Here is a 23,836-nt window from a genome sequence, read left to right as displayed (position 1 = left end):
CAGAAGCAAAATGATGCTGGAGGCGGATGGCACTGCAGGTTGTGGGCAGCAGCTGTGCAAAGAGGCAAGACAAAAGCCCCTGTATGTTTATGGCCCCCTGTGGGAGCTGTTGAACAAATGCCAAAGAGGCTCTGCACTCCAGAAGCCTTAAACTGTGGAATATTCACATTTGTTCTCTTTTTACTGCCCCTAGAACTTAGGTTTTGTAAGCAAATGTGGGACTTTCTTAAAGTTTTGTGCAGCAGCACTCAAAAGAAAATAATACTCCCCCCCCCCAAAAAAAAAAAAAAAAAGAAAGACGAAACTGTAGATGGAAGAACATTCTCCAGCAGATAATTTATCAAAGGATTAGCTGGAAGCCTTTTCAAGCCAAAAATGTTGCTGCAGGTATGAAGTTAGTGTGCTCCTGAAGCTGCTTGTATACCCAGGTGTGCCACCTTCACACACTATCCCTGTCATGTACTTGCTACCCTTCAAGAAGAGACACGTTCCTGTGGTGAATGTCTCGTCCCATCCCGTGTTCTTCTTTGTGACTTGGCCAGGTGGGACTTGTTTTCACCTTCATCTCCCATAGACATTATCACCTTCCTTGGATTTCTTACAGGTATCTGTCAGATGTGCATGCCAAAATGAGAAACTGTTGATGTTAGTTTCATTCATGAATCCTTTTAAGAAGATTATTACTACATTTTAATGAAAAATAAATATTTAACTGAGATAGGATTTCTGCAATCCATATTAAATTATCATTTATTATATTATGCACACTACTCTGAAACCCATCCCAGAATTCAGCAGACAATTATACCAAACACTGTACATGAAATTGTTTTGCCTCTTGATAAAGTTTATAATTTAATTTATGGTCAGCAATATAGAGAGGGAAAGGCATGCTATCAAACATAAAAGGGTACTTTATATGTTTGTGCATGCAGGTGGGATATTTCAAAGTTTAATCAAGAATAAATTGACAATATCAGGTTGCTTTCCAGTCTATCTATATGAATTTTAAAATTTTTTGATAGGTGGCAAAACCTTGCAACACTTATCAATTTCGCTTTTCTTCACATCACTTTATTTTGTTTTAACTTTAGGTATTTGTGTTTTATTGCAAGTGAAAGTGCAGATTTCAATTTTTAATCTATGTCTTTGACAAATTTTAGGAGTTCACATTCTCCGCTTTCATTATTATCTTGCCTTTGGAAAACCTGTAGGAAAATTGGTAATTTGCCCACAAAACGTATTGGGTGCTTTTAGTATATTCGGGTATTCAGAAATTTTACAATTATCTCTTCTTTTAAATATAACTGCAATGCTTGTGGTTCCAAGTGCTGAAAAGCATCTTTCTGTGCTCACCAACACGCTTCCATCTGACAGTGCTTTAAAAGTGTTTTTTAAATTGTGCTACATCTGAGTCTAATGTTAAAACCATGGAAAAATGTCCCAAACCCAAGCCCTCCTATCAGTCTCAAGGTGCAGAATATACATATATATTACATATATTCAAAACTGCCTATCTTTAACTTAAACAGCAAACATAAAACATAAACACCTCCCTAAGCTTTCTCCACAAGTGTTACTGCTTTATAGACTTTCTCTGCCAGAATTCTTTGTTCTTGCTTACAGTTTCCACATCCTGGAAGAGATTCACTTCACCCCCCATGCTCTGGCTGGAGCTCTTTGGATGTACCCTGTCTGCAGGGTGTCACAGCACAGCACTCCTGCCGCTTGCTGCAAAGGCCCAAGCAACTGGCACCCCACACCTTTGCACTCCCTATACCCCTGCCCTGCCCCAGCCCTGGTTGCAGAGCCCAAATATGCTGGGGAAAGAGCCACAGCAACCAACCCCTGTCTGACTGTAGTTCAGAAACACTGGGTTTAATGTACTGTTGCAGGAGCAGGGCAAATGGGGGGTGAATTGTAAGCAGGGTCTGCAAAATGCCTTTGGAATGCCAGGTTGGGCCTGTTGATATTTGGTGGTAAAGAGGCAGAAATCCCTGCCTGGCACCCAGGCTGGGTGGCAGTGTGTTTGTGCAAGGTGTGCGGGTATTTTGAGTGGACTTGCGCTGCATGGGCATGAGGGTGGCAGAGACTATTCAGGACCAGCAACTGAGTGTTTAACAGAATCATAGAATAATTAAAGTTGGAAAAGCCCTCCAAGATCATCTGGTCTAACCATCACCCTACCACCAATGTCACCCACTAAACCATGTCCCTTAGCACTATATCCAGCCTTTCCTTGAATACCCCCAGGGACGGTGACTCCACCACCTCCCTGGGCAACCCGTCCCAATGCCTGGCTGCTCTTTCTAAATTAAGTCAGCAGAAAACTGAGAGACTAGGCCAGGCCGATAAGGGGTTGATATTTAAATAAGTGCATAAGATCCATTGAAAAAGACAGATTTATTTATTTATTTATTACTTAGTATAAATTTAGAAGTATTATATTGTACATAAATGTGTCTTTTTAGGAAACCCTAACACCTGGTATGTGTGTAAAACAGAAGTTTACTAATGCTGTTTTTTTTTGTTTTGTTTTTTAAAGTTGGGTATGCTTATCTGGGAACCACCTTGTGCAGATGTTACCAAGCTGCATCAAATTTTGCCCTGACAGTTTAGTTTTGCCCTAAAACTGGAGGTATTGGATCCTCAAGGTCTTGAAGTCATATTCAACAGAATTTGTAGGTAGTAACTTTTCAGCAAATAGAAATTTTTATAGACTGGTGAGTATCAGCATGGTAAGGGGAAATCCATCCATCATTGGACACCCTGTGAAAATGACTGCTTCACTTATTGTTTGGATTGAAACTGTTTCTCTTTTTATTTCTGCACTTATTGATTAATTTAAAATGTAGGAATAAAAATTACTAGGTTACATAACACTGGCCAAATCTTGACAATAGTTTTGTAGGAAACAGACCATGTAAATGCAAAATCAGAATGGTGTGTTTTGCTAAAGTGGTACCATATGTTAGTTGATTAACAAGTTGTAGGGATATTAGAAGATCTTGGCTGCTTGTAAGAAGGAGCATCTGTTTTATAAGCCTTTTATCTAATACATATAAAGACTTTGCCAAGTTGAAGCTTTTTTTCTTTCTCTTTTTTTCATATCAGCTATAAAAATTCTATGGGTATATTTCTTTCCTTAGGCAATACTAATACATTCTTGAGGTTTACATCTAATCCCATCCCTGTAAAGAAAATGCAGTAACATTAAGAAGTAATGCAGAATGTCCCATCTGCAGGTATTTTATACGAGGAGTTCAAATTTTTTCCAGCTTGTATTTGGTTTTAGACTTCATGTTTTGTTTTGTTTCCATCTTCAGTCAGCCATCAACCCCAGTAACTAAAGAGCAGTTCGAATACTTGAACTTTCCTTTAGAAGTAAGCTGGTCGTGTTGACAGAATTGTGGTGAGTGTGAAAAATGACAACTGTGCATGACTGCATGCACCATAAGCATAACTACAAAAACAAGCATCATGCATTTTTACTGAGTAAAACGTTTTGCACTTAAGACCTATTTTGAGACGTTAAGTAGAGATTAAGTGGTTATTCAGTCTTATTATATTGGTTTGCAGCAGATTCTCTTGTAGCCTAGCCAGTTTTGGGGCTGTGGTGAGAGTCAACTGTCTGAGGCTTAACCCCAAAAAGAAATGACATGTTAGAGAAAAAACAGAAATTTTAAGTTGTTTCTTGCCTGCTGTATAGAGTGTCTGCTCCTCTGTGTTTAAGAAGATCACAGTTTGAGGTTTCTCAAAGACAGCATCTACAACTAACTGACCTTATCATGGTCTGGTAAAATTTTTGAACTTTTCTTGCAGATGAGGATCTTGCTTAGTAGCAATCTCCTTCGATGGGACTTCAAGCTCGTTGTTTTGCAAAGCACTTTGCTCAGGGTGACCTCTTAGGGAAGAGGAGGCTGAAGCAGGAGCTAGCTGGCCAGTAGGTGCTGTACTCAGCAAGGACAGATGTACACTCTCTAGAGACATGTAGAAGCTTTCCTGTCTGCTGAGCCCCATGGTGTCTTTGATTTATGCATTTAATCCCATGTGATAGGTTTTGTTGCATGGGCTAAGGCAACAAGTAGTTGAGGTTAGATGAGGCTTCACAAGCCCCAGTTTTAAATTCTAAGAGACTTCTCTCGGGGTCAGAGGGAACCTGAGCACGCTGACCCTTCAGAGCAGGTGCAGTGCTTCGGTACAAGGAGTAAGCACATCAAAGAAATCACTTCTCCCAGCATATTTCCAGTGGGACACTCAGGTTCATGAAGGATGACTTTGTTTTGGATCCAGATGCAGACTCCAGCCGGGAACGTTCCTGTTTTGTTTGTCTGCCTGTTTTCAATTTGGTTACGTATCCTCTGCCATGGGAGAGCTGATATTACACACACTACCAGACAGACCCCTGTAGGAGCAGCCTGTCCACGTTTAGCACCTCTCTCCCACTGTCCTTTGGCACCAGGCTGACCTCGATAGCCACAGCACTAAATTGGGTGCCCCTGGAATATAACCTCTGGCTAGGGGCTGTCCGGGAGAGGGCAGCAGCGCACCGCGCCCCGGCCAGCAGCCTCAGGGGGCTCTAGGCTTTGGGGTGCTGGTGGTGGTGGCAAGGCTTCTTCAGGGGCTCCTTTGAGCCACCGAGGATGAGGGGAATCTAGAGTTTAAAATATATATGAAAAAAAAATCTACAGCAAACAAATATGGATCTTTTACATCTCTGTTCATCTCTTTCCCCCTACTTTCATTAAACGGCTGTAATTTGAAGCTGCAAAGGAAGTTTTGAAACAGGCAGTGGGTGGAGATCAACCTATTTGCTCAGTGCTTTGGGACTTTCCATGGTAGGAAACTGTTTGTTTAGTTTTGCCAAAATTGCATGTATTTCATTGGCAGGACATCGAGCCATTCATGTCATCTGATGAGCACAAAGTGTAAAGCTGGGACAAGCCTTAAAAAGAAGGAGCAAGAGGGGAAGTGACTTCTCTCTCCTTCTGCTGGGCTGTGTGCTCTAAGGGACGGCAGCTTCAATGCCTGCAGGAGGTGGGTGCTTGCTTCCCTAGGTAGCCAGGCTGATGGTGAGCAACCATCGGCTGTAAACCCTCTGCCCCTTGCCACCCCAGCTGCCCTGTTGCCATCAGCTGTGAGATCTCGATCATTTAACCATGCCTTCACCTCTCCATAGAGCCATAGCTTTTCTCCATTTGTTTTCCTGTGGGGAGCTGTGAAGGACAATGGAAGATATTTTGTCAGCACAATATGTTGATGGTGATGAACCAAGAGAGGAAAGGAGAAGGAGCTAAGCGGGCAGTCAAAGTGTGCTCGTGTGTTTTTGCATGAGAGGGGGAGTTGTTACCTGGTGCCATGCAGTGCATGGACTTGAGGTCCCCATGCTTCGCAGCAGAGCCCAATGTCTGTTTGGGTTGGGGTCACAGCGGAGGAGGAAGCGCTGTCTGCAACTCTTTTGGCACAGCCACAGCAACTGCTCATAAAGTCTTATGGAGCAGGCTTCATGCTTCGCTTTACAAAGCCTGGCCAGGAGTCATGCAACAGCTCCATCTGGTATGGGTTCGCAAGCAGAAATGTAGGGTAGGGGAAAGACAGACCATCCTCAACCTTGTAAATGTGCATTTACGATGGTGAGAGTCTCCTCTGAATATGGGCTGCATTAGATTGTTTTGTTTTGAGAAAGAAGAGTTTAAGAAGCTGATTGTCTAGTCTGCTGGCTGCGGAATGCAATGACGGAGTGTTGGGCAAAAATAGAAATTGGAAAGTCTTTATACAGAGAATCAGGGACGTGAGCCTAAAATTTAGGATTAACTATATGCTTGGCTCTTGAGGAAATCAGTCTTCATGGGAATCACCCCCTGTCTAAAATGTTGTGGAAATGTTATTATGAGTATTAGAAGATTTCTGTGTATAGGCAGTGCATGCTTTTTTTTCCAAATAAAAACTGAATATTATTTTATTTGTAGAACTACTTAGGGAAGTGTGATACCTTCCAAAGAGCCATATGTGCAGATGCTTTCAAGAGACCCCTATGCTTCCTGTGGAGAGCTGCCCAGTGAACAATCAATGTTCTTATCAGTGCATTTAGTCCAGCATGTGTGTTGCTTTACAGCCATGGAGGAACATCTCAGGAGGCCAACGCTGCCTTTAAACTAGGTGTCTACAATGAGCAGGATGAACAATCTGCAGCAAGTGCCTATTTTACCTCTGTGCTTTACTATGTGAATGGCTTACCACAGCTGCCTGTACTTTTGATGACTAAGGACAGGTGAGGTGAGGCAGGCTACCTTCCCTTTGAAGAAGGAAGCTCTGGGATTCTCAGGTGGTATCTAAGTCCCATCAGCTGGGAAGTCACACACTTGATCTTCTCTTATTTGCAGTGTCCATATTGCAGGTGGGGTAAAACAGCTCTAGAACAACCTGTGCTTCTGCCTATCTGCAGCTGCCTTTGCAGTCTCCAGTGGAAGACAGACTTGGCTGCTTTGACCAAGCAGCAGAATGCAGAGGTTGCTTATGCAAAGTGTCATGACCCATGTGTGCTCCACACCCATGAAGCTTTTGTGGTTTGTTTACCACTTAAATTTTCTGGGTCAAGACTCACTGAGATGCATAATTGTGTATCCTGTCACATGTGCATCATTTTGGAAAATAATATTTAATCATACAAATTAAATGTTTATAAAGAATCTTCTCTAACATATCCCAGCAGTTCCCTGTTACTGCTGTAGCTTGAGGCACATGACTCTCCTTACTTCTCTGATATGCTTCTGCAGTTAACACAGAAGTACATAATTGTGGGTATGAAACTGTCATTGCTTTCCCGTAAGTTTGATAATTCAGTAAGAATTGCTTTCTAAAGTACTTGAAAATCTAATGAGATTCTGGATAGGCCACTTTCAAGTCAGCCAGTCATAACATTCCTTGAGAAATTGCTAGTAAAAAGTTTCTTACTGTGCATAGCTGCTTAATAAAAGGTGTATTATTCTTTGCCCTTGAAAAATCCCCTGACTAAAAAAAAAAAAAAAAAAAAAAAAAGCTCTCTCTTGTTTTCTGGGAAAGTGAGGGCAGGGAGGTGGTTAGACACTCTGATAACCTGAGGAAATATGAAAAGCAAATTTCCAAAGAACTACAGGGGCAAAACATCTGATGCCTTCTTTTTGTCTCATATTGCAGCAAGAAACAGGCCAGTTTAAGCAGCTTTGAAAAAGCAGCATAGGTACTCATCAGTGGATAAGATAATTCTCCTGTCCCCCTCCCTTTTGTGTGGATGCAGATTCACACACCAAGTAACCCACTGTCTGCTTTGGGGGAAGGCAGTGAGCAAAGGAACCAGACCTCAGTTACTGCCACCGAGTCCCTGCTCGTGTGGTGGGGAGCTTAAGGAGCTCAGGGGACCTTGCTCATCTCCACACGTCTTCATGGAGAGGTGGTGTATGTTAGCATGGGCTGACAGTCAGATTTAATTCTTCTAAATGAGTGAATTACAATAACCTCCTGCTGCCAGATTCCAGTACTGTGCACTGATCTTTAAGTAAGTTTTGACTGCCCGTACACTGGGTCCTGGATCCCAAAAGATGGGGAAGGGTGAGGGTGGCTTGGTGCTACCCTGTGCTTCAGTCAGAGTCACGGCACCTAAAGTCCTCTGCAGTGGCCTCTCTGTAGTGTGGAGTTAATGAGGGAGAAAGGATGATCTCAGCCCCCCAAAGCTGTGCTGATCCCTTGTACAAAGGGTTTAATAGCCTTCTGACACTTGGTGCTATCCAGAGCTACAGATGCCATGGAAGATTTGCCCTGTATTGTCCACCACCTCTGTGGAACAGCTGAAGCACTGCAGATTCTTTCTGTAGCTTCCACTACACTAATCTTCCTGTGTAGTCAAATATTTTGGACTTTTTTTTTTTTTTTTTTTTTTTTTTTAAACAGATGAGATGATATGACTTAATTTATTGTATGCCATTCATCCTCTCCCATATCCTCTCTCCAGGAGGAGATTTCCGTACAATTCTCACTACACAGCAGAGCATTTTGATTGCATCTGGGATTGTTATTTTTCTGTTGTAATGTTAGTGCTTCTGTTTCATTATGTTTAGTAAGTATGACAAAGTGATACGGTCAGCAGTAGTGCTTCTTGTACCTCACTGAATGTAAGAGCAGTTGTAGAAGGTTAGACGAGATCCAGCCCCCAAATCTGTCTTGAATGGTGATGGTTCCCTAAGGAAGAATACAGGACCAAGGAGAGTACATAGTGATGTTTCTGGAATATCTTCCAGCTCCCACCAATAGACAGTTAATAGACTATTGGAAAAAAAAAAAAAAAAGACAAATGATGATGGCACTTTTGTTTTTAAGAGTGCTCCATGGATTATTTTTTTTTTCCATTAATGTGTTAATTAAAAATAAATAATTAATTAATTCTAAACTCTTGAAAACTCAGCAACTCAAGTGTCCTACAATAAGAAGTTCCCCAGCTTACCAGTACTTCATAGAATCATTAGGTTGGGAAAGACCTTCAAGATCATCAAGTCCCATCACTGAGCCATAGTGCTCTGTGAAATTAATATTCACATCTACATGCTTCTGAGTCAATAGCCTACTTTGTCTCATTTGATGCTTCTAGAATCTGTATTGGAAGAGACAATGAACAGTCTTTCCCTATTCAGTTTCTCTTTGTCACTCATGTTTATAGACCTCATCCATATGTTTGACTCATCTGTTTTCAGAAAGGAGAGTCCTACATTATTTAGTTGTTCCTTGGGCAGAAACTGTTCCACAACTTTGATCATCCAGGCCACCTTTTTTCTTGGCATTTCTCTATCTGCTATATCTTTTTTGACCTGGAGTGAATTAAAATTGCATGCAATATTCAAAATGTGGGTAGGCTGTGGATTTGTACAGTAGCATAATGGCATTATCTGTCTTGTTCACTATTCTTTTCCTAACGTTTTCCCACATATACTTGTTTTTTTAATCACTAATGAGATTTGAGCTGAAATTTTCACAAAATGGTTATAACCACAAACTCTCTTTCTGAGTGGTAATAATCTGTTCAGAGTCAATGTGCATCATTTCACATTTAGCTACATGGAATTTCATCTATCATTTTACTGCCTAGTCAGTGAATCTTGTGAAGTTTCTTCCAAGCTCTTGCCTTTTCCAGCTAACTAATGTTGGTGGCTGCCTGGACCAATGCAGATTTCTCTGTGTGATGCCACTGGTAATCTCCCTCCCTAAGGAAATTTGTCTTTTTATTCCTGCTCAGTCGTTCCTATCTTTATTATTTATTTATTTATTTATTTAATCCATGGGAGGATCTCTTGTCTTTGTTTCTTTACTAAGAGGCGTTGATACATGCCCTGTAGAAATCCAAGCAAATGGTATCTGCTGCAGATCACGTCTGTTCTCTCACTGGCTTGGGAAATGGAAATGCAGTTCTGCTTCTGCTTTCTTTGCCCCATATGATCTTCAGTTTCAGGTTCTCTCTGCAACATTAAATCACTAATTTCACAGAACCCTGTTTGGGTTTTGCTACTTGCCTAATACATTGTCCACATGCAACATGTTGAGGATCCTGCTGGGGAGTTACATACACTGCTTTCTGAAGTCTGGAAGAGTGTTTATGGTTCTTATTTTAGCTCCATCAGCAAAAGAAAATAATGAGTGATAGTGCCTCTGTGGCTGAATTTGTGGTTTATTGAAAACTGTGGCAGAGCCCACAATATGAGGAGAGAAAATAATGGCTGATTTTAAATTTCAGCTGTTGGCTGCAGCTGCAGCTTTCAGAAAGCTTTTCAGCCTGGTGCCTGCCCCACTTTTCTTCCTTTTACTGGAAGAAGAAGCTGAATTGCAACACTGAACGCCCCATTATGTTTTTAATACACAAACACACATCAAATGGCCTGGTTCTGAGCATAGGTGTTATTAGATGAACATTATTTAAGAAGGGTCTGAAGATATAAAGATTTTTTAAAATTATTTTTTAACTGTGAATGTGTAAGAACACGTTCAAAGTTTGTTTTTTTTTTTTTTTTTTTTTTTTTTTTTTTAAAAAAAAAAGATGGTGAAAGAAAGACTCTTAAACTGTCTGTAGGAGATTGAGTTTTTATATTTATCTTTTATTGAGATGTCATTCCCTCGGTGAACTAATAACCTCAGAATTCACAGTTACTTGTCATGTATCACATGAAGCTGCTGTGTTCTTACAACTGGTGACAACTTCTGCAGGATGAAGGGGAATTAGTCTTTTACCAAATGAAGAATCCCTACAGCATGGCAGCCCCATGCTGATGAAGACAGCCAAGGAACCGAAAACATGCTACCTTTCAACAACTAAGGCTTTATTCATGTCTTGAAGACACCCCTGAGAATTGCGTAGAGTTATTTAGAAAAGGTATTTAGTGATGACTTGCAAAGCTCTACCACAGTCTTAATGCCCGTGACTAAAATCAAGTATAGTGTAAGGCAGTGTTGAAAAAGGGCCTCACGCTTGCCATAAGGCCTGTTGTGGCCTTGTCCTCCAGAGGGATGTTTCTCAGATTCCTGAAGTCAGAAGACCACCCAGTTTTTTCCACGCACAGTGGGGAAAACAAATTACCTTGTTTTATGGCTGGGAAAGGAAAGCGATTGGTAATTGTTGCCTGTAGCATTTTACCCTATAATTCTGGTTTCCAGTCTGCATATTCTGGCTGCACTTAGCTCTCCTTTGGAACACTACTCAGAGTTGATTTAGGTGTTTCCAGCGATGTCAGACCTGTAACCCCATCTGTCTTAATTTCCTTTCTGTAGACCATCTTCTGCACTTACATTTATTTACTCCTAGAGTCTGCAGACTAAGAGTTGTGCAATGCTACTATAGAGGCAGATGACCTCAAGGGTCCAGGAAAGACCTTTGCTTCTCTGGACAGCCACTCAGTACCTATTTTTCCCTCTCAGTTCCATATGGAGATTCTTTGCTGGAATCCAGCTGTTCTTGATTTGAGCTCTTACACCAAGTCTCCTTGAAAAAAAAAAAAAAGGCTTTTTTTTTTTTTTTTTTTTTTTTGAGGGAGGAGTCTTGGTATAAGAGCACAAAAAAAAAGCATTGAATTAATACTACTCATGGGTTGCAAACTCATCCTTTGCTTTCCTAATGCCCCCTTCCAAGGACATTCTTGTGCTACTCTCTGCTGTGAGAGAGGATTTATGGGAGCTTATAAAACTGAAACTGGGGCATGTAAGTAATATTGCCATCTTGCGTCAAAGAGATTTCAATACTTCTTTCCTTCAAGCACTTTGCCCAGAATTTCATCCAACTGATACAAGGACTTAGATGCCATTCCAGCTGCAAGCTTGGAGTACTATCTCTTAATGGCTGTTCAAGAGCAAAGCAGCAAAAGAGGGGAAAAAAGGATGTGAATTTATCACTTGACCTTGTTATGTTAATTATGAAAGATTAAGGCCATAGTATGAGAATCAAAAAAAAAAATAAAAAAAAAATTAAGTAATTCACAAAGTTATGCTTTGTAGATAAGGTGGGTATTAGAAATACAGAGTATTGGAGCATATGCATATGCAGTAAAACCTGTCTGTTACCAATTAATGTTTAATAACCTTTTCCTTTGGAGTGAAGAAAACCTGTCACTACTTACTGCCTGTTCCCTATCTTCAGCTATGCTGCATGTAAAGGCATGTGCTATATTATGAGAGATATTTGTATATCTTAGTGCAGACTTGCACATTTGTAGAGGCAGATAACTAATACAGTGTCATTTTATGTTGTCAGAGGAGAGCTCACCTGTGAGCCATTACATTATTTGAAAAGTTTTTGTAAGAAGTGCTACAAAACAGTTGGAATTAAATTGTCTTGGGTTATGTATTTATTCATGAGAGAGATGGAGGCTCTGCCTCTGAATAAGCTTAAACCTTGTATGACACCTTTCTGTGCTGACGTTGCTTATTCTTCACTTCACCTCAGGCAATTCTGCGCGCCTCTTTGCAGCCTGATGAGACGGATCATTGTTACTTCTTCTCCCTTTTTATCTTCTGCGAGTGCTGCACAAAAGGAGCAGAATTCCCCTTGTAGGAGAAATAGGATATGACACAGGAGTTGTGTCACTACAGCTCACTTGGTGCTCGGACGGTTTGCCCTTGCTAGCCCCGGAGCATGCTCTCCCTTTCTGGGAGGAGGTAGCTGTGGCTGTGCACGTAGCCCAGGGCACTCTGCTCGTCTCCCAAACATTCAGCAGCACTGCTGTTTTCTGAAGTAAATTTGGGTTATGTACTTATTTATTACCGCTACTACATTAAATTCAAAAATAAATCAAAGTCTCTGATAATCCTGCCAGCTCTATTAGGGGATAGGAACGCTAGAAAGAAGTGAAAAGAAGAGAGGAAAAGATTGTTTTCCAAGACTAAAAGTGAGACTAATGCATGTTTTCAGGAGCTCAGTTGATGGAGAGGAGGCTGTGAGGTGGCTTTGTCACAGAGCACCAGCCCTTCAGAACTGGTTGGTCTGGCTGACGATGGGAGAAAAGTAGGTCCCATCAATGGAAACTTGAATTAAATCAAGTTTACCCTGAAGAAATAAGAAGCAATTTCTTAGTAGCGAGGGTAATTAAACATCAGTCAATTAACCATAATGTAGTCTGTAAAATGGAAGTGGGTGTATTGAGAAGCCACGTAGCCTGGTGCTACAAGGTTTGCATTTACTGTGGTGGCTGGTGCAGGGTGGAAGGTCACAGCAGTGCTGCTGCTGCTGGATGTAGTGTCTGAGCCATCAGCTCCATCAGCTGCCTCCATGGGCCAAGCACTGAAATGCCCCCAGATAACATGCTTTTAACACTCACAGCTCTGTATTATAGACAGTGATTTTAATCAACTGTTGGATTTCAACCTTTCAGCTGGTAATGTTAGGCGTGGAGGATTTCCATCCCCTCCATGTACAATTGGCTAGGTATGTTCTGAGATGCTGTTCTTTTTCCCTTTGGGTTTCTTTCATGCATAAAGGACCGTCTGTGCTGGAGGCAGTGGCTAGATGTGTGTGCCACAGCTTTGAGCTTAGGATAGTTTTGTTTTGCTTTAAGGTGGATGTCTAGCTCATGAAATTTAAGGCAGAAGACAGATTTTTTTCCAGGTTTGTGGAGCTTGATGCTCTTTACTGTCTTATGCTGATCATCTGAGTAGATCTCATCACAAGGTCTGGTGGGGTTTTGTTTCAAAAGCACATTCTTGTTTGAAACAAACACTACTGCAGTTGCAGCTCCTGAGATCAGCAATATTATGTTCATCTCAGGTCTTGTTCATCTCTTGGACTTTGTGTGAGGATTCCACATCAAATGCAATGGCTTGTGACAGATGAGAAGTCAGACAAGGTAGTCAAATGGTCCCTGTTGCCCCAAAGCTGTGAAATCCTAAATACCAAAGGGGTTTCGTGTACCTGAATTAAGAAGTGTGCCTCCCAGCAAAACAGATTGGATGGAGGAGCAGGAGTACCTCTGCTGTGAGCTGCCATTGCTTTCTTACTAATCAGCTGTTTTAGTGGTAGCATCAGCATGGTCTGGGAAGGTCAGGGAGGCACTTTTCAGGAAAGGGGATGTATGCGGTGTCGAGAGGTCATTAATATATTTACAAGTAGGAGGAAGTTTCCCACTGGCATTCTGCTTTCACATCTGCACTCAGCAGTGGTGCTCTCCAAAGAATGCAAACGAGAGCCCTGCAGACAGGAGCCACTGGGGCTGCATGGCTTAAGGCACAACCTGTAACCATCCACACTGGGTTGGAAATTGGATCTGTGTAGAAACAAAGCTATAACAATTTATCCCGTTTCTCTTACCTCTTTTATTTTATTTTATTCTTTTTTCTGTGTAGTGTTGCACTTGTGGCAGGGTTCAGGGAGAAACATGTAAGAACAATTAAAAGTGTCCAACTTGAGAAATGGCAATCATGTTGCTCTGCCCCATGATTTTAGTATGAGTTTTGTAGAAAAAAATATTTATTGCCTTTAACACTGTGGGAAGAATAAAAGAATATATGATCGGGTACAGCTCAAAGACCAACAAATATAATATTGTTCTAAAAGAAAAAAAAAACAAAAGCAAAAACAAACACATAACTTTAAAGAAAAAATCACCATTGTGAATTGTGTGAATGCTGCAGGTTGGCAATACTGCTACCATTATGTTAATTCCTAATCATTAATTACTAATTATTTTAGTTAAACCATTCTTTTTGGTATAATATTTATCAGAATTGCCTGCTGATAGGCAAGTCAGAAAGATAATCACAACATAATTTCACCAATTACATTATTTTTAGACCCAGACTCCATCAGAGTAAACTTTGTATTTCTTATTAATTCAAGCAGTCTCCTGACAATCTTGTAAACTCATGCATTTGGTAATATCTGAAATAAAGGATCTCTGATGTTTCTTCTTGAGTATAATTGTACTTTACAGAGAGCATCTCTCAATACCTTTGATCACTAAAACCTGTTATCTTGTACATTCATGAGCAGATCCTGCAGACACCCACAAAACCAGCAATAGTGAGTGTTTCAGGCATTGTCTCTTGTTTTGGCACTGCTGAAAAGTTGGACCAGTTGGAATCCAAACTCTCACCAGAGCTGTTTGAGTGAATTCATCCAAAAAGGAACTTATCAAAACCAAAGTGTTTTACACTGGGGAAAAATTGAATTTGAATATAGAGCAGATGGACTTAAAAGTGACCTTCTCCACTCCTTTCCTCCACCTCCCTCAGAAACAATTCCCCACATTGTTCCTTCCCACCCACATACTGCTTTTTATTTGATTAAACTCTTGTTATTGAAATTTCCAAGATGTAAGGCACGTTTTCCTCTCATGGAGTTGTTTGTTTGGTACCTTACAAAAACAGATGTTCATATTTTCTATTTCAGTGTTTGCAGGCTGTTCTTATTCTTTACCATAGGTGATACTGTATGGAAAATGTGACGTGCAAAGAGCTGGCCAGGCTGGCAGGCGTGAAGCTGCAGCGTGCCAGGGTCTTCAGTTTGAAGTGAGCTGCTCTGCAGCAATGCACTAATACCGGTGTTAGTGTGGTGGGATGGCAGTAATGGGGTAAAAAGTCTGAGATAAGGTGTTGCATTACATGAGTCAGAATGTGTAGTGATGTCTATTTAGCTCTCTTACCTTGGGTAAGTCATGTTAAAGTGTATCTAGAGTTAGCTGCTTCTTGTCTGAAATCAGAAAGAGAGATATAGCTGTGGGTAAAGGTGACTAACCATCATTTTTTTACCTCACTTGAATGTCAGTGCTTTTTTCCTGATGACCACAGTCCTTTTCCTCAGGTTGATTTAGGGCATGCACGAGTGTTTATTGCTTCCAGACCTTTTCTTTTATTTAAAAAATTGTAGGAGGATGAAGGAAACAATAATAAAACATGGAAAGCAGAAAAACTAACCTATTTCACATGATGTAGCTGTCCAGGTGTGACAGTTGTTAGCTTGAGTAGAATATCTTTCCAAGTGAATGAAGGATGCTCTGGTACTTGACGACGTGTAGGGCACTTAATAGCCTTTTCAGCTGGAGGTGGGCTAGGACACTGCATCCTTCTTCATAATTGCGAGTTCATTGCTGTCAAGTGACAGGTGATTAGTGCTGCTCCCCAGAGCCCAATTTGAGATGGAATTGGAAAGATGACTGCATCTTCTGCCTGAATATCAAATGTTCAACCTCTTAGTGACTCTTTTTAATAGTTGTTTTAGTGATTAAGGCTGGTGGTGGTGACGCCTGTGATTTTCATGAATGATCATATAATTTGGCACCACTGTCAGCCTCTGAACTTCTCTTAAGGATTTGAAACCTGTAGGTTGGACAAGACATGGTTTAAGCCTGCAGTGGAGATGTATAGAGAAGCTCATAATCATTTTCTTGTTTGCTTCAGTTGGAATAGTTCAATTTCACTCTTCCAGCTAATTTTTTTCCCTCATAGGTATGACAAATTGTAACTGAACTTGGAAGTATGAAGTACGAATACTGAAACTCCACAATTTTTTAACAGCGACAGTTATTTCACTACAAGTAATCCTAGAGGTTGTATTAGATAGTTTGTCATTGTAAATTTTCAAATCAAATCCAATTGTTTAACTTTAATTTAACCACTTAACAGATTAACCATTATCCTTGGACTTGAAATAGGAACGAATTCACTGAAATCCCTTGCAAAGCAGAAGAGACTAAATGATCACAAAGCCTCTCCTACCCCCTGCCTTAAAAAATCTGATTTCCCTGATACCCAATACCAAATTATTAGGCAATTACTCTTAAGGTAATATAAACCTTTTTACCTCTAGATTCTACTTGCATGGATTCATATGGATAGACCTGTGGTTATTTACATTTCTCTTGTATGAGCTAGAAGTTAGTACTATATCATACTTGATAATATACGTATCTGAACATAGTCCCTTTCTTTTAGGAGTCTATTTTAGTTATTAAGGATGGAAAGACCACACCAAGGACTGAAGTGAATTCCCTGAGCACAGAGGAGAATAGAGAAGTGCTTAGTTTCTTAAGCCTCCCCACTTCAGGTCTAATATTTGTTTTCTTTCTGGGATACTGCAGGCTAGACAGTACCAGGCCGCTTCATACTGGGAGCATTCATGATGTATTTCTCAGCAGCTACGTGACTTCACATGGACACTGAGATAGGTTTTTAATTATGGGATGCTTCTTCTGATTTAACTATTAATAATTAACTTCCTATTTTTTTTTAGCTATGAATAATTGCTAGAGCCATAAAGGCATTGTTGTATATTATGAGTTTTACTAATTGAGCGAAGCCGGTATTTGTTAATTGTTCCTTTTATGCACATGCTAAAACCAGAAGTGTTTAAGTCGCTCTGGGACATTAATTTTGAGCGCAATTAAAACAGCAGATCCTGTTAGCAATTGTTCTCCATGCATTGTTTTGATATTGATGGGTCCAGATCTGAGCAGAGTAATTAAAAGGAACTACTGTTATTGTTGATCCCACAGATAAACAAATCCCGATTGCGTGCTGTGAACTGGTTAATCAAGTTTATTTAACTTGGTGGTGGTGATTCATCCCAGCAGTTGTGCTATGTAGCTCTCTATTTGAGCCTAACAGTATAATGGTTCTGTCTGTCTCCAGTTTCTCAGCTGCTAAAGGAATTTCGTTAATTCTTTTAAGTAAATTTAGGTAACACCTTAAAGAATGGCCTTGACATATGGTAGTTAAATCCACTTTGGGACCAAGAACTTCCTTCAAGAGAGAATATGGTTTGAGATTGCATTGTCCTGACTGTTCTTTTCATGAATGGTGCCATCCTGAGCAGCAGCTGAGGTGATTATGTGAGGCTGGGTGGGCTCCTTTTTTCAATATTGATGATACTGAAGCATGCCATGTTTAGTCTCACTTTTTGGCAATGTTCTTTAATCCTGCTTGAGAGGCTACTTCTGTAGCTGTGGTAGTTCTCCCGCAGTGGCACCCACTTTACAAGTCACACATCCACAACCAAATAAGCAATCTCTCCTAGATCACCTCCGTGTTTCAAGGGTCTGTGTGGCTCAGGTCCCTTAACAGCATCAGCAGTACCATTATCTGCTGTCACTCCCAGCATTGGCAGCACCTTACTGCTGCCTAGGCAGCGATGGTTTCAGATCATGGGTTTGTACAAGCTGTCCCCATCTCTGCCACCATCCCAAGGGGCACCTGGCTGCTTGGTAAGACATGTAAAGGGATGCACTATTACAGGTCACAAGGCTCTCTGTTGTGTGCTCTTGGCTGTGGAAACTTAACAGTGCTGGCTTAAAGCAGGTATGTTAGTTCTGACATTTATTTATTTATTTAATAATCTTATATTTTTAATTAATCTTATTTATTTAATAATCATTTTCTAGTTTTGTTTGTTTTTTGTTCTTCTTTTTTTTTTTTTTCCCCTACCTTGGATGAAGGCAAAGCTTCCTTAAAGTTCTACTGTGCACTGATGTTTTAGTCTTATTAAGACACTTGATAAAAACCATACTGATCTCCAGAGCTAACACCATTTTCACTCAAGGCTACAGAAGTGCCTTGATTACTTACAGGCATTCATAGCCAAGTATGTTCTGTGCTTTCCCTTGCATTATTTCATGGGTAGGCCTTTTTAAATGCCCTCACTTTTTTCACTGTCAGTTTCTCAGCCCTGTCTACAGGTGATATCCTAGTACAGCTTCCACATTGCAACTGTACTAGCTTTCTTTTCCCATCAGGGATTTCTGAGTTATTTTTTATTTGTTGAAGGAGGTGGTGGTCAGTGATCCCTCAACGCATTATGTTCCTGTATGAGTCCTCTTCTCCTTCCAGCTGGCTGAGTATAACTTGCAAGAGGCTTGTAACACTTGTCCAGACTAAAAAACCTCGGTGTTAAAGGCACATTCCTCAATATCACAAAAGGCAACATCAGATAAACAGGCTGGCTGGACATCACTTCTCATCCTAAAATAGTTCCCAATCAGAATCAGCAGAGATTAACCCAAGGCCAGTAAAAACAGTATCTAAATACAATGTGTATCTCACTGTTTTCTTAATACTGCAAAGCAACTTAAGGAGTATTCTGTTGGGAACACTGTACTGCAGGCCTTAAATAGCAGTGCTAATGTTTAGATTGTATTTTCATCTTTTCTGTGTTTTCCCTGCCAGATTTCTGGGACCTTTGCCAGGTTCCAAGACAATATAAAATTAATTGTTAAGAAACAAAATAAATATTTGTTAAGTGGTAGAGAATACGCATGCCTGATCTAATGAACAATAGTTCTTTGCATTTATTAATTGTTGATAGTAATTCATACACACAATTTTTCTGTCTGGACAGGGGAGGATTGGGGCACGAGAAGAGTGATTTTCCTTGAGCTTCTGTATTGAATTTATATATATACACAACATTTCTGTGTTTAATAATCCAAGTAGACAGGGTGACATTTCTGCCAGATAGAGATGTAGGAAATGTAGGAGAATTTTCCTAGCCTGCCTGGACTGGGTGGTTGAGAGGTCATTTCAAGCAATTTAGCTGATGTTATACTGCAGTGAGTGTTGGAGAAAGCTTGGAAGACCAGATTATGCTAGGTCAGTTTAAAAAGACATCTGAGATATTAACTGTTACTTGGTGTTGCAGTATGTGGTTGGTTTAAATGAGAAATTGCTTATTTTTAGTAATACCTCAGTAATGCTTTGTTCTTAACCTACTTCAGAAGTTGTCTGTGGATAAACTTTCCGGTCTTGATGCTGTAACTCAACACCCGGTTTGTTCCACCTTCTCTAACTCTGTATTACGATCCCAAAAGACTAATTCGGCCCAATATTCTCCACTAAATCAACACATGTGGCATCTGATGGAATCTGTGGGATTTGATCTCACTCTTCTCAGGCACATTATTTTTTGCCTCGCAGCCCGGTGGATCTATCGGTTCGCAGGCGGACTTCCTGCTTCTGATCTGCCAAAAAAGAATTAGTTACGTGTTTCTCTATGCTTTGCTACTGAGGCTTCAGAATCCCTCTAAACCCAAGCCCCTGCTTACATATTGCTACCATTCATTTTTATTGGCTTCGCTAAAGTTGAATTCCTCTATCTTGATTTTTTCCCTAATTCACTCTCCGAGCAGCTTGAAAGAATTCCGCCGAAAACAAAACCTCAAAGCGCTCGTATAATGAATTACTTTCAAACGAGACGCTAGGAAAGACAGAGGAGCATTTATCAGGAATGCTTGTGGGCTCGGTGGTTACGAGCTTAAAAAAAAAAAAAAAAAAAAAAAAAAAACAACACTCGGTGGAAAGCCTTTTGTCCCATGACGGAGATTTGAAAGGCTTCGGCTTCGGATTCCAGCGGAGGCTCGGGCCTGTAATCACGCCTGCAATGTTCCCCCCTCAGAAGGCTTCCCGGGCAGCCAGCCGGCGCGGGGCTCGCCTGCAGCCCAGCCCCGTCACCTGTTGGGGCCCGGCCGGAGGAGGGCTCGGGGGAGCCGCCCGGCCCCGCCGCCCACCGGCCGTGCGGGGGCTCCGCGACGGGGCGGGAGGGCCGAGCCGAGCCGAGCCGAGCCGGGCTGAGCCGGGCCGGGCTGTGAGCCGCGTTACCGGCCCAGCCTGGCGCCGCTCGCCCCGGCGCTGCACTTCCCGGCTGCGTGCGGTGGGCAGGGACAATGGAGGAGAAGGAGAGCCAGAAAGCCAAGCCGTGCCGGGCTTGCTCCGCAGACGGCAGGCAGATGAAGGGTGAGTAGGAGCAGCGGGCGGAGATGGAGTTAGGGGTAGCCGTGCCCCTCGGGACCGCCCGTGCTGTCGAAGCGTGGCTTTCCTCCCTTTCGCCAGCTCGCTGTCACGGGGGGAGCCGGGCTTCGCGGCCGATCGCGCTGGAAATCCCCCGGGGTTTGCACCGGAGCGAATCCGGAGCGTAGCCGGCGTGGTGTACACGCGTGGTCGCCCAGCCACTGCTGTGCCGCTGGGTCCTGCGTGGGGCAGCCCACGTGGAGTGCAGCGCTCAGGCGGCGTGGGGAGCACCCGATCTGATCTGCACCGCTGCCAGGAGTCCTGGAGCACCTGCGTGTGCTCCCTGCAGGCACCTGAGAAGTTTTGCTGCCCACAAAATGAGCAGCCTGCGGTCGAGTGCGTGTGGTTTGGGAAAATCACACAGCTTTAGGAACGTGTAGGACCAGAAAACACTGTGTAGAGAACTTAATTTATTGATTGTTTTCTTGTGGGGGTGCGTTGTCTGGCACTCTTTTGGCCATTTTTGAGGTTAAAATCCTGGGCAGTGCAAGTCGTGTGCATCAGTATCTGTATGCTTATGTTTAGTGGCAAGGAAATCTTCACTTAAAGGATGTACCTAAATAGGGAGAAAAAAAAAAGCCATCGGTAACATAGTTCTTTTGTGTGGGTCTGAAAAACAGGGGTCTGACCAGACCCATCCTCCAATTCTCCAGAAGTTTTAATGCTAAAAATTCATAACCAAATTGAGTAGTTTTATCCCACATCCAGCAGCTACACTTGAAAATCTGTTTGGAAACAGGCTTAATTGCAAAGACAATGCAGTAGCTAAAACAGATTCCCAATAATCTCAGAAGTGCTGCCAGCATAAGTATAATGGAGGTGGGTTTGATTCATGCCCCTAACATTTATTATTATTATTTTTTAATACTTATGATACTCTCCAAGGCTCAGCTTCATGGTACCAGTATGGATCAGACCCATACTTGACACTTTCAGAAATTTTTCTGAAAATGTTCTTGTCTCTCATCACCTGGATTGCAAAACATGATATTAAAAGTTTCACAAAATTGTGAGCAATAGAGCAAAGTGACTTTCCTGATCTTTGTAGACTTTATGGAGCGTGTGTCTGGGAAGAACTGAGTACCAGGATGCATTGAAGGACTTTTTTTTTTCCTTTTGGTTTCCAGTTTATGGCACTCATGGTACTCTTTCTGATAAACACAGACATACTGCTTCTGCAGACTTGGACCTTCCCTGTTTTACCCACTGTAGTAATGGGTGAAGTTAAGAAATCTTGAAATTACTTTTCAGATCAGAGGAGCATCTCAGCTGTTACCCAAGGCTTTGGATAACCAAAGGTCTCCTCTGCCAATCAGCAAGTCCTCCCTTTTTTGCTCTCTAGCCTTGCTACTCTACTCAACAGAAAGATCTTCAGCTCTTAGCTTCTGAACATGAGGGAGGGAGGGAGGGACGGAGACAATCTTATCTAGCACTTCTCTTTCTGTGTTTTCCATTGGCTCAATTTACTCCTTTTCTAAAGAGAGTGCTTGCATAATTTATCCTTTCGCTACTCTTAGCTGTCTTCTGGGAACCATCACATGATCCTTCACACATTTCACAGTTATCTGTGGGGACTGATTTTCTAGGCCTCTTATCTTCACTTGGAAGATATGGACAGTTTGCCCACACTGTTATTGAGCAACTCCAGGATCCAGAACATGTCTCTTAGTTTCTCTTCCTTGGAGTGCCGTGGTATAGAGCTCATGTGCCCGAAGTACACAGGAGGTATTTTGGCATTCCACTTCATCCTTGCCATCAAAATTATCTGTCACTATGTAGGAAGTAGTCAGGGAAGAACTTAAACAACTGCTATGCAAAAGACCAATATTCAAACATTACAGAGAGTTTGATTTCCATTTCAGCAAAGATGGATAATATAACCCAGGGTAGCTTGTTTGTTCCTGATCTGCATTAATTTGGCAACAAAATGGTATGGCAGCTACCACAGCATTGCAGCTAGAGCAGCAAGAAAGATACATGCTGATGTGTGCTGCAATATGACGGGACCTTGCCCAGGTCAGCTTGCTGGCAAGACTAGCAATTAGTTTGCATAGTTTGCATTCCTTTCTTTTCACTGCTATTTATATAGTATTTTCCAAATATATGAAAGAAAAATAATAGAATTTGTTGACCTTTCTAATACAGTATACGAAAACTATGTTATGTATGATTCTTTCTCAAGGTTTCACGCAGTAACGGATAATTCTGAAACACTTTGCTTGATGTGTCTCAGTATGTTTCAGATAATTAGCTTTTTCTTAAATTACTGAGATGACTGAAGTGCAGAGTATAGAGAGACTTTGCATGAGACAGATAAAGGAGCTGAAATCCAAATTCATGAGGTCTCGGTTGTGTTTCTCAGTATAGCTTTACCTGCCTTCTTGAGGAAGTGCCTGCCACCAATCCAATGACTGAAACTGCTGCTGTGACAATACTTTAAAGGTCTGTGCAAAATTGCTGTATTCAGTCACCCACACTCACGCTCACTCCCTAGAGCTCTAAGGAAATCCCTTATTTATGTCCAAGACCTTTGTTCCAGCAGCCTCAGGGATATAACCTCTGTGCTCTTGGTGCAGCAAATTAAGATGGTAAATTCTAGCAAGCCCCATCCCACCTCTTTACTCCCATCTAAAATCCATTGAAATGACCATGCAGCTTTCAGAAACTAATTTGACTGTGTACATCTTGAATAACCATGCTTGCTTCTTGCAAGTAAAACTCTTTTTTGCCACTTTTCTCAAACCAGCCAAGCGTACCTGGCAGTAGGTGCTCTGAATGTTTAGTAAATAGAGAGGCTGAATATTTTTTGTAATTCAGTTGTGCTTGGAAAGGATGAAGTGTTCTGTAGCCTGGAGAGTACGTGTGCATGTGTACGTTTGTATGTAGGTGAGACTGCTGCTCTGAAGTTTTTACAAGGGTTGTTCTTCTAAAGAAAGTCTTGCAAGAAATGAGCTAGAGTTGCCTCGTGCTGTGTGTGGTTTTTGACCTTGCCTGTTTTTTTAAAGGACCAGAGAAAAAGGGCAGCTTGAGGAAAGAAACCTAACTTTGCAGTCTGAAGCATCTCACAGGTTTGTTCCACCAGTTCCCAGGGATGTGAAAGCAGGTGAAATAATGTATGGGGCTGCATAGCGGTCTGCATCCAAGCTGTCCCCCAGCAGCTGTGCCATGCTTTGTCTCCAGTGCTGCAGACCTCAGAGATGATGTTTTGAGCCCACCTGAGAGCCAAATTGCCTCAGGAACCAAGGCTGCTTCCAAAGCAGTGTCTGGATCTGTGCTGCTCAAAGCATAGTGCCACCTACACCCTCTGGGCTTCTGTTTCCTGTTCTGGTTTCAGGATAGGTTTCCATGAATGCAGACAAGAGGATCTGCTGATATTTTGAAGTCCATGAGCAGAACAGGGAGCTTACAGAAACATGTGGTCTCTAAGGGACAGCCTTTCATGGCCTGGTCCTGTTAGACCAAGGGAATGGCTTCCCCATTTAAAGTGTTGGGACTGCGCAGAGACAGCAGCTCCACCGATGGAGGATTTACTTTATTACCAGGGCTTGATATTACGTGGGAC

The 23,836-nt window shown here is 41.7% G+C and overlaps 1 protein-coding gene across 18 annotated transcripts in view; it reads left to right on the top strand.

Moving 5' to 3' along the window:
* The window catches only part of KIAA1217, a 377,584-nt gene that overhangs the window by 166,148 nt on the left and 187,600 nt on the right, over positions 1-23,836 (top strand). The window contains exon 1 of one of the 18 annotated variants that reach the window (XM_084510259.1): positions 19,936-20,220. The exons of 15 other annotated variants lie outside the window; for them this stretch is intronic. In XM_084510259.1, the coding sequence (XP_084366385.1) occupies positions 20,151-20,220 (70 nt within the window). In that variant the 5' untranslated portion in view covers positions 19,936-20,150. Of the gene's footprint in view, positions 1-19,935; positions 20,221-23,836 lie in introns of those variants that run through there. 2 more of the 18 variants (XM_084510262.1, XM_084510255.1) reach the window with 2 other exon arrangements.

This window comes from Aythya ferina (assembly GCF_964211825.1).
Source record: "Aythya ferina genome assembly, chromosome: 2".
Taxonomy (NCBI): domain Eukaryota; kingdom Metazoa; phylum Chordata; class Aves; order Anseriformes; family Anatidae; genus Aythya; species Aythya ferina.
Note: the sequence above shows the minus strand (reverse complement) of the source record. Positions and strands in the feature narration are given on the sequence as shown.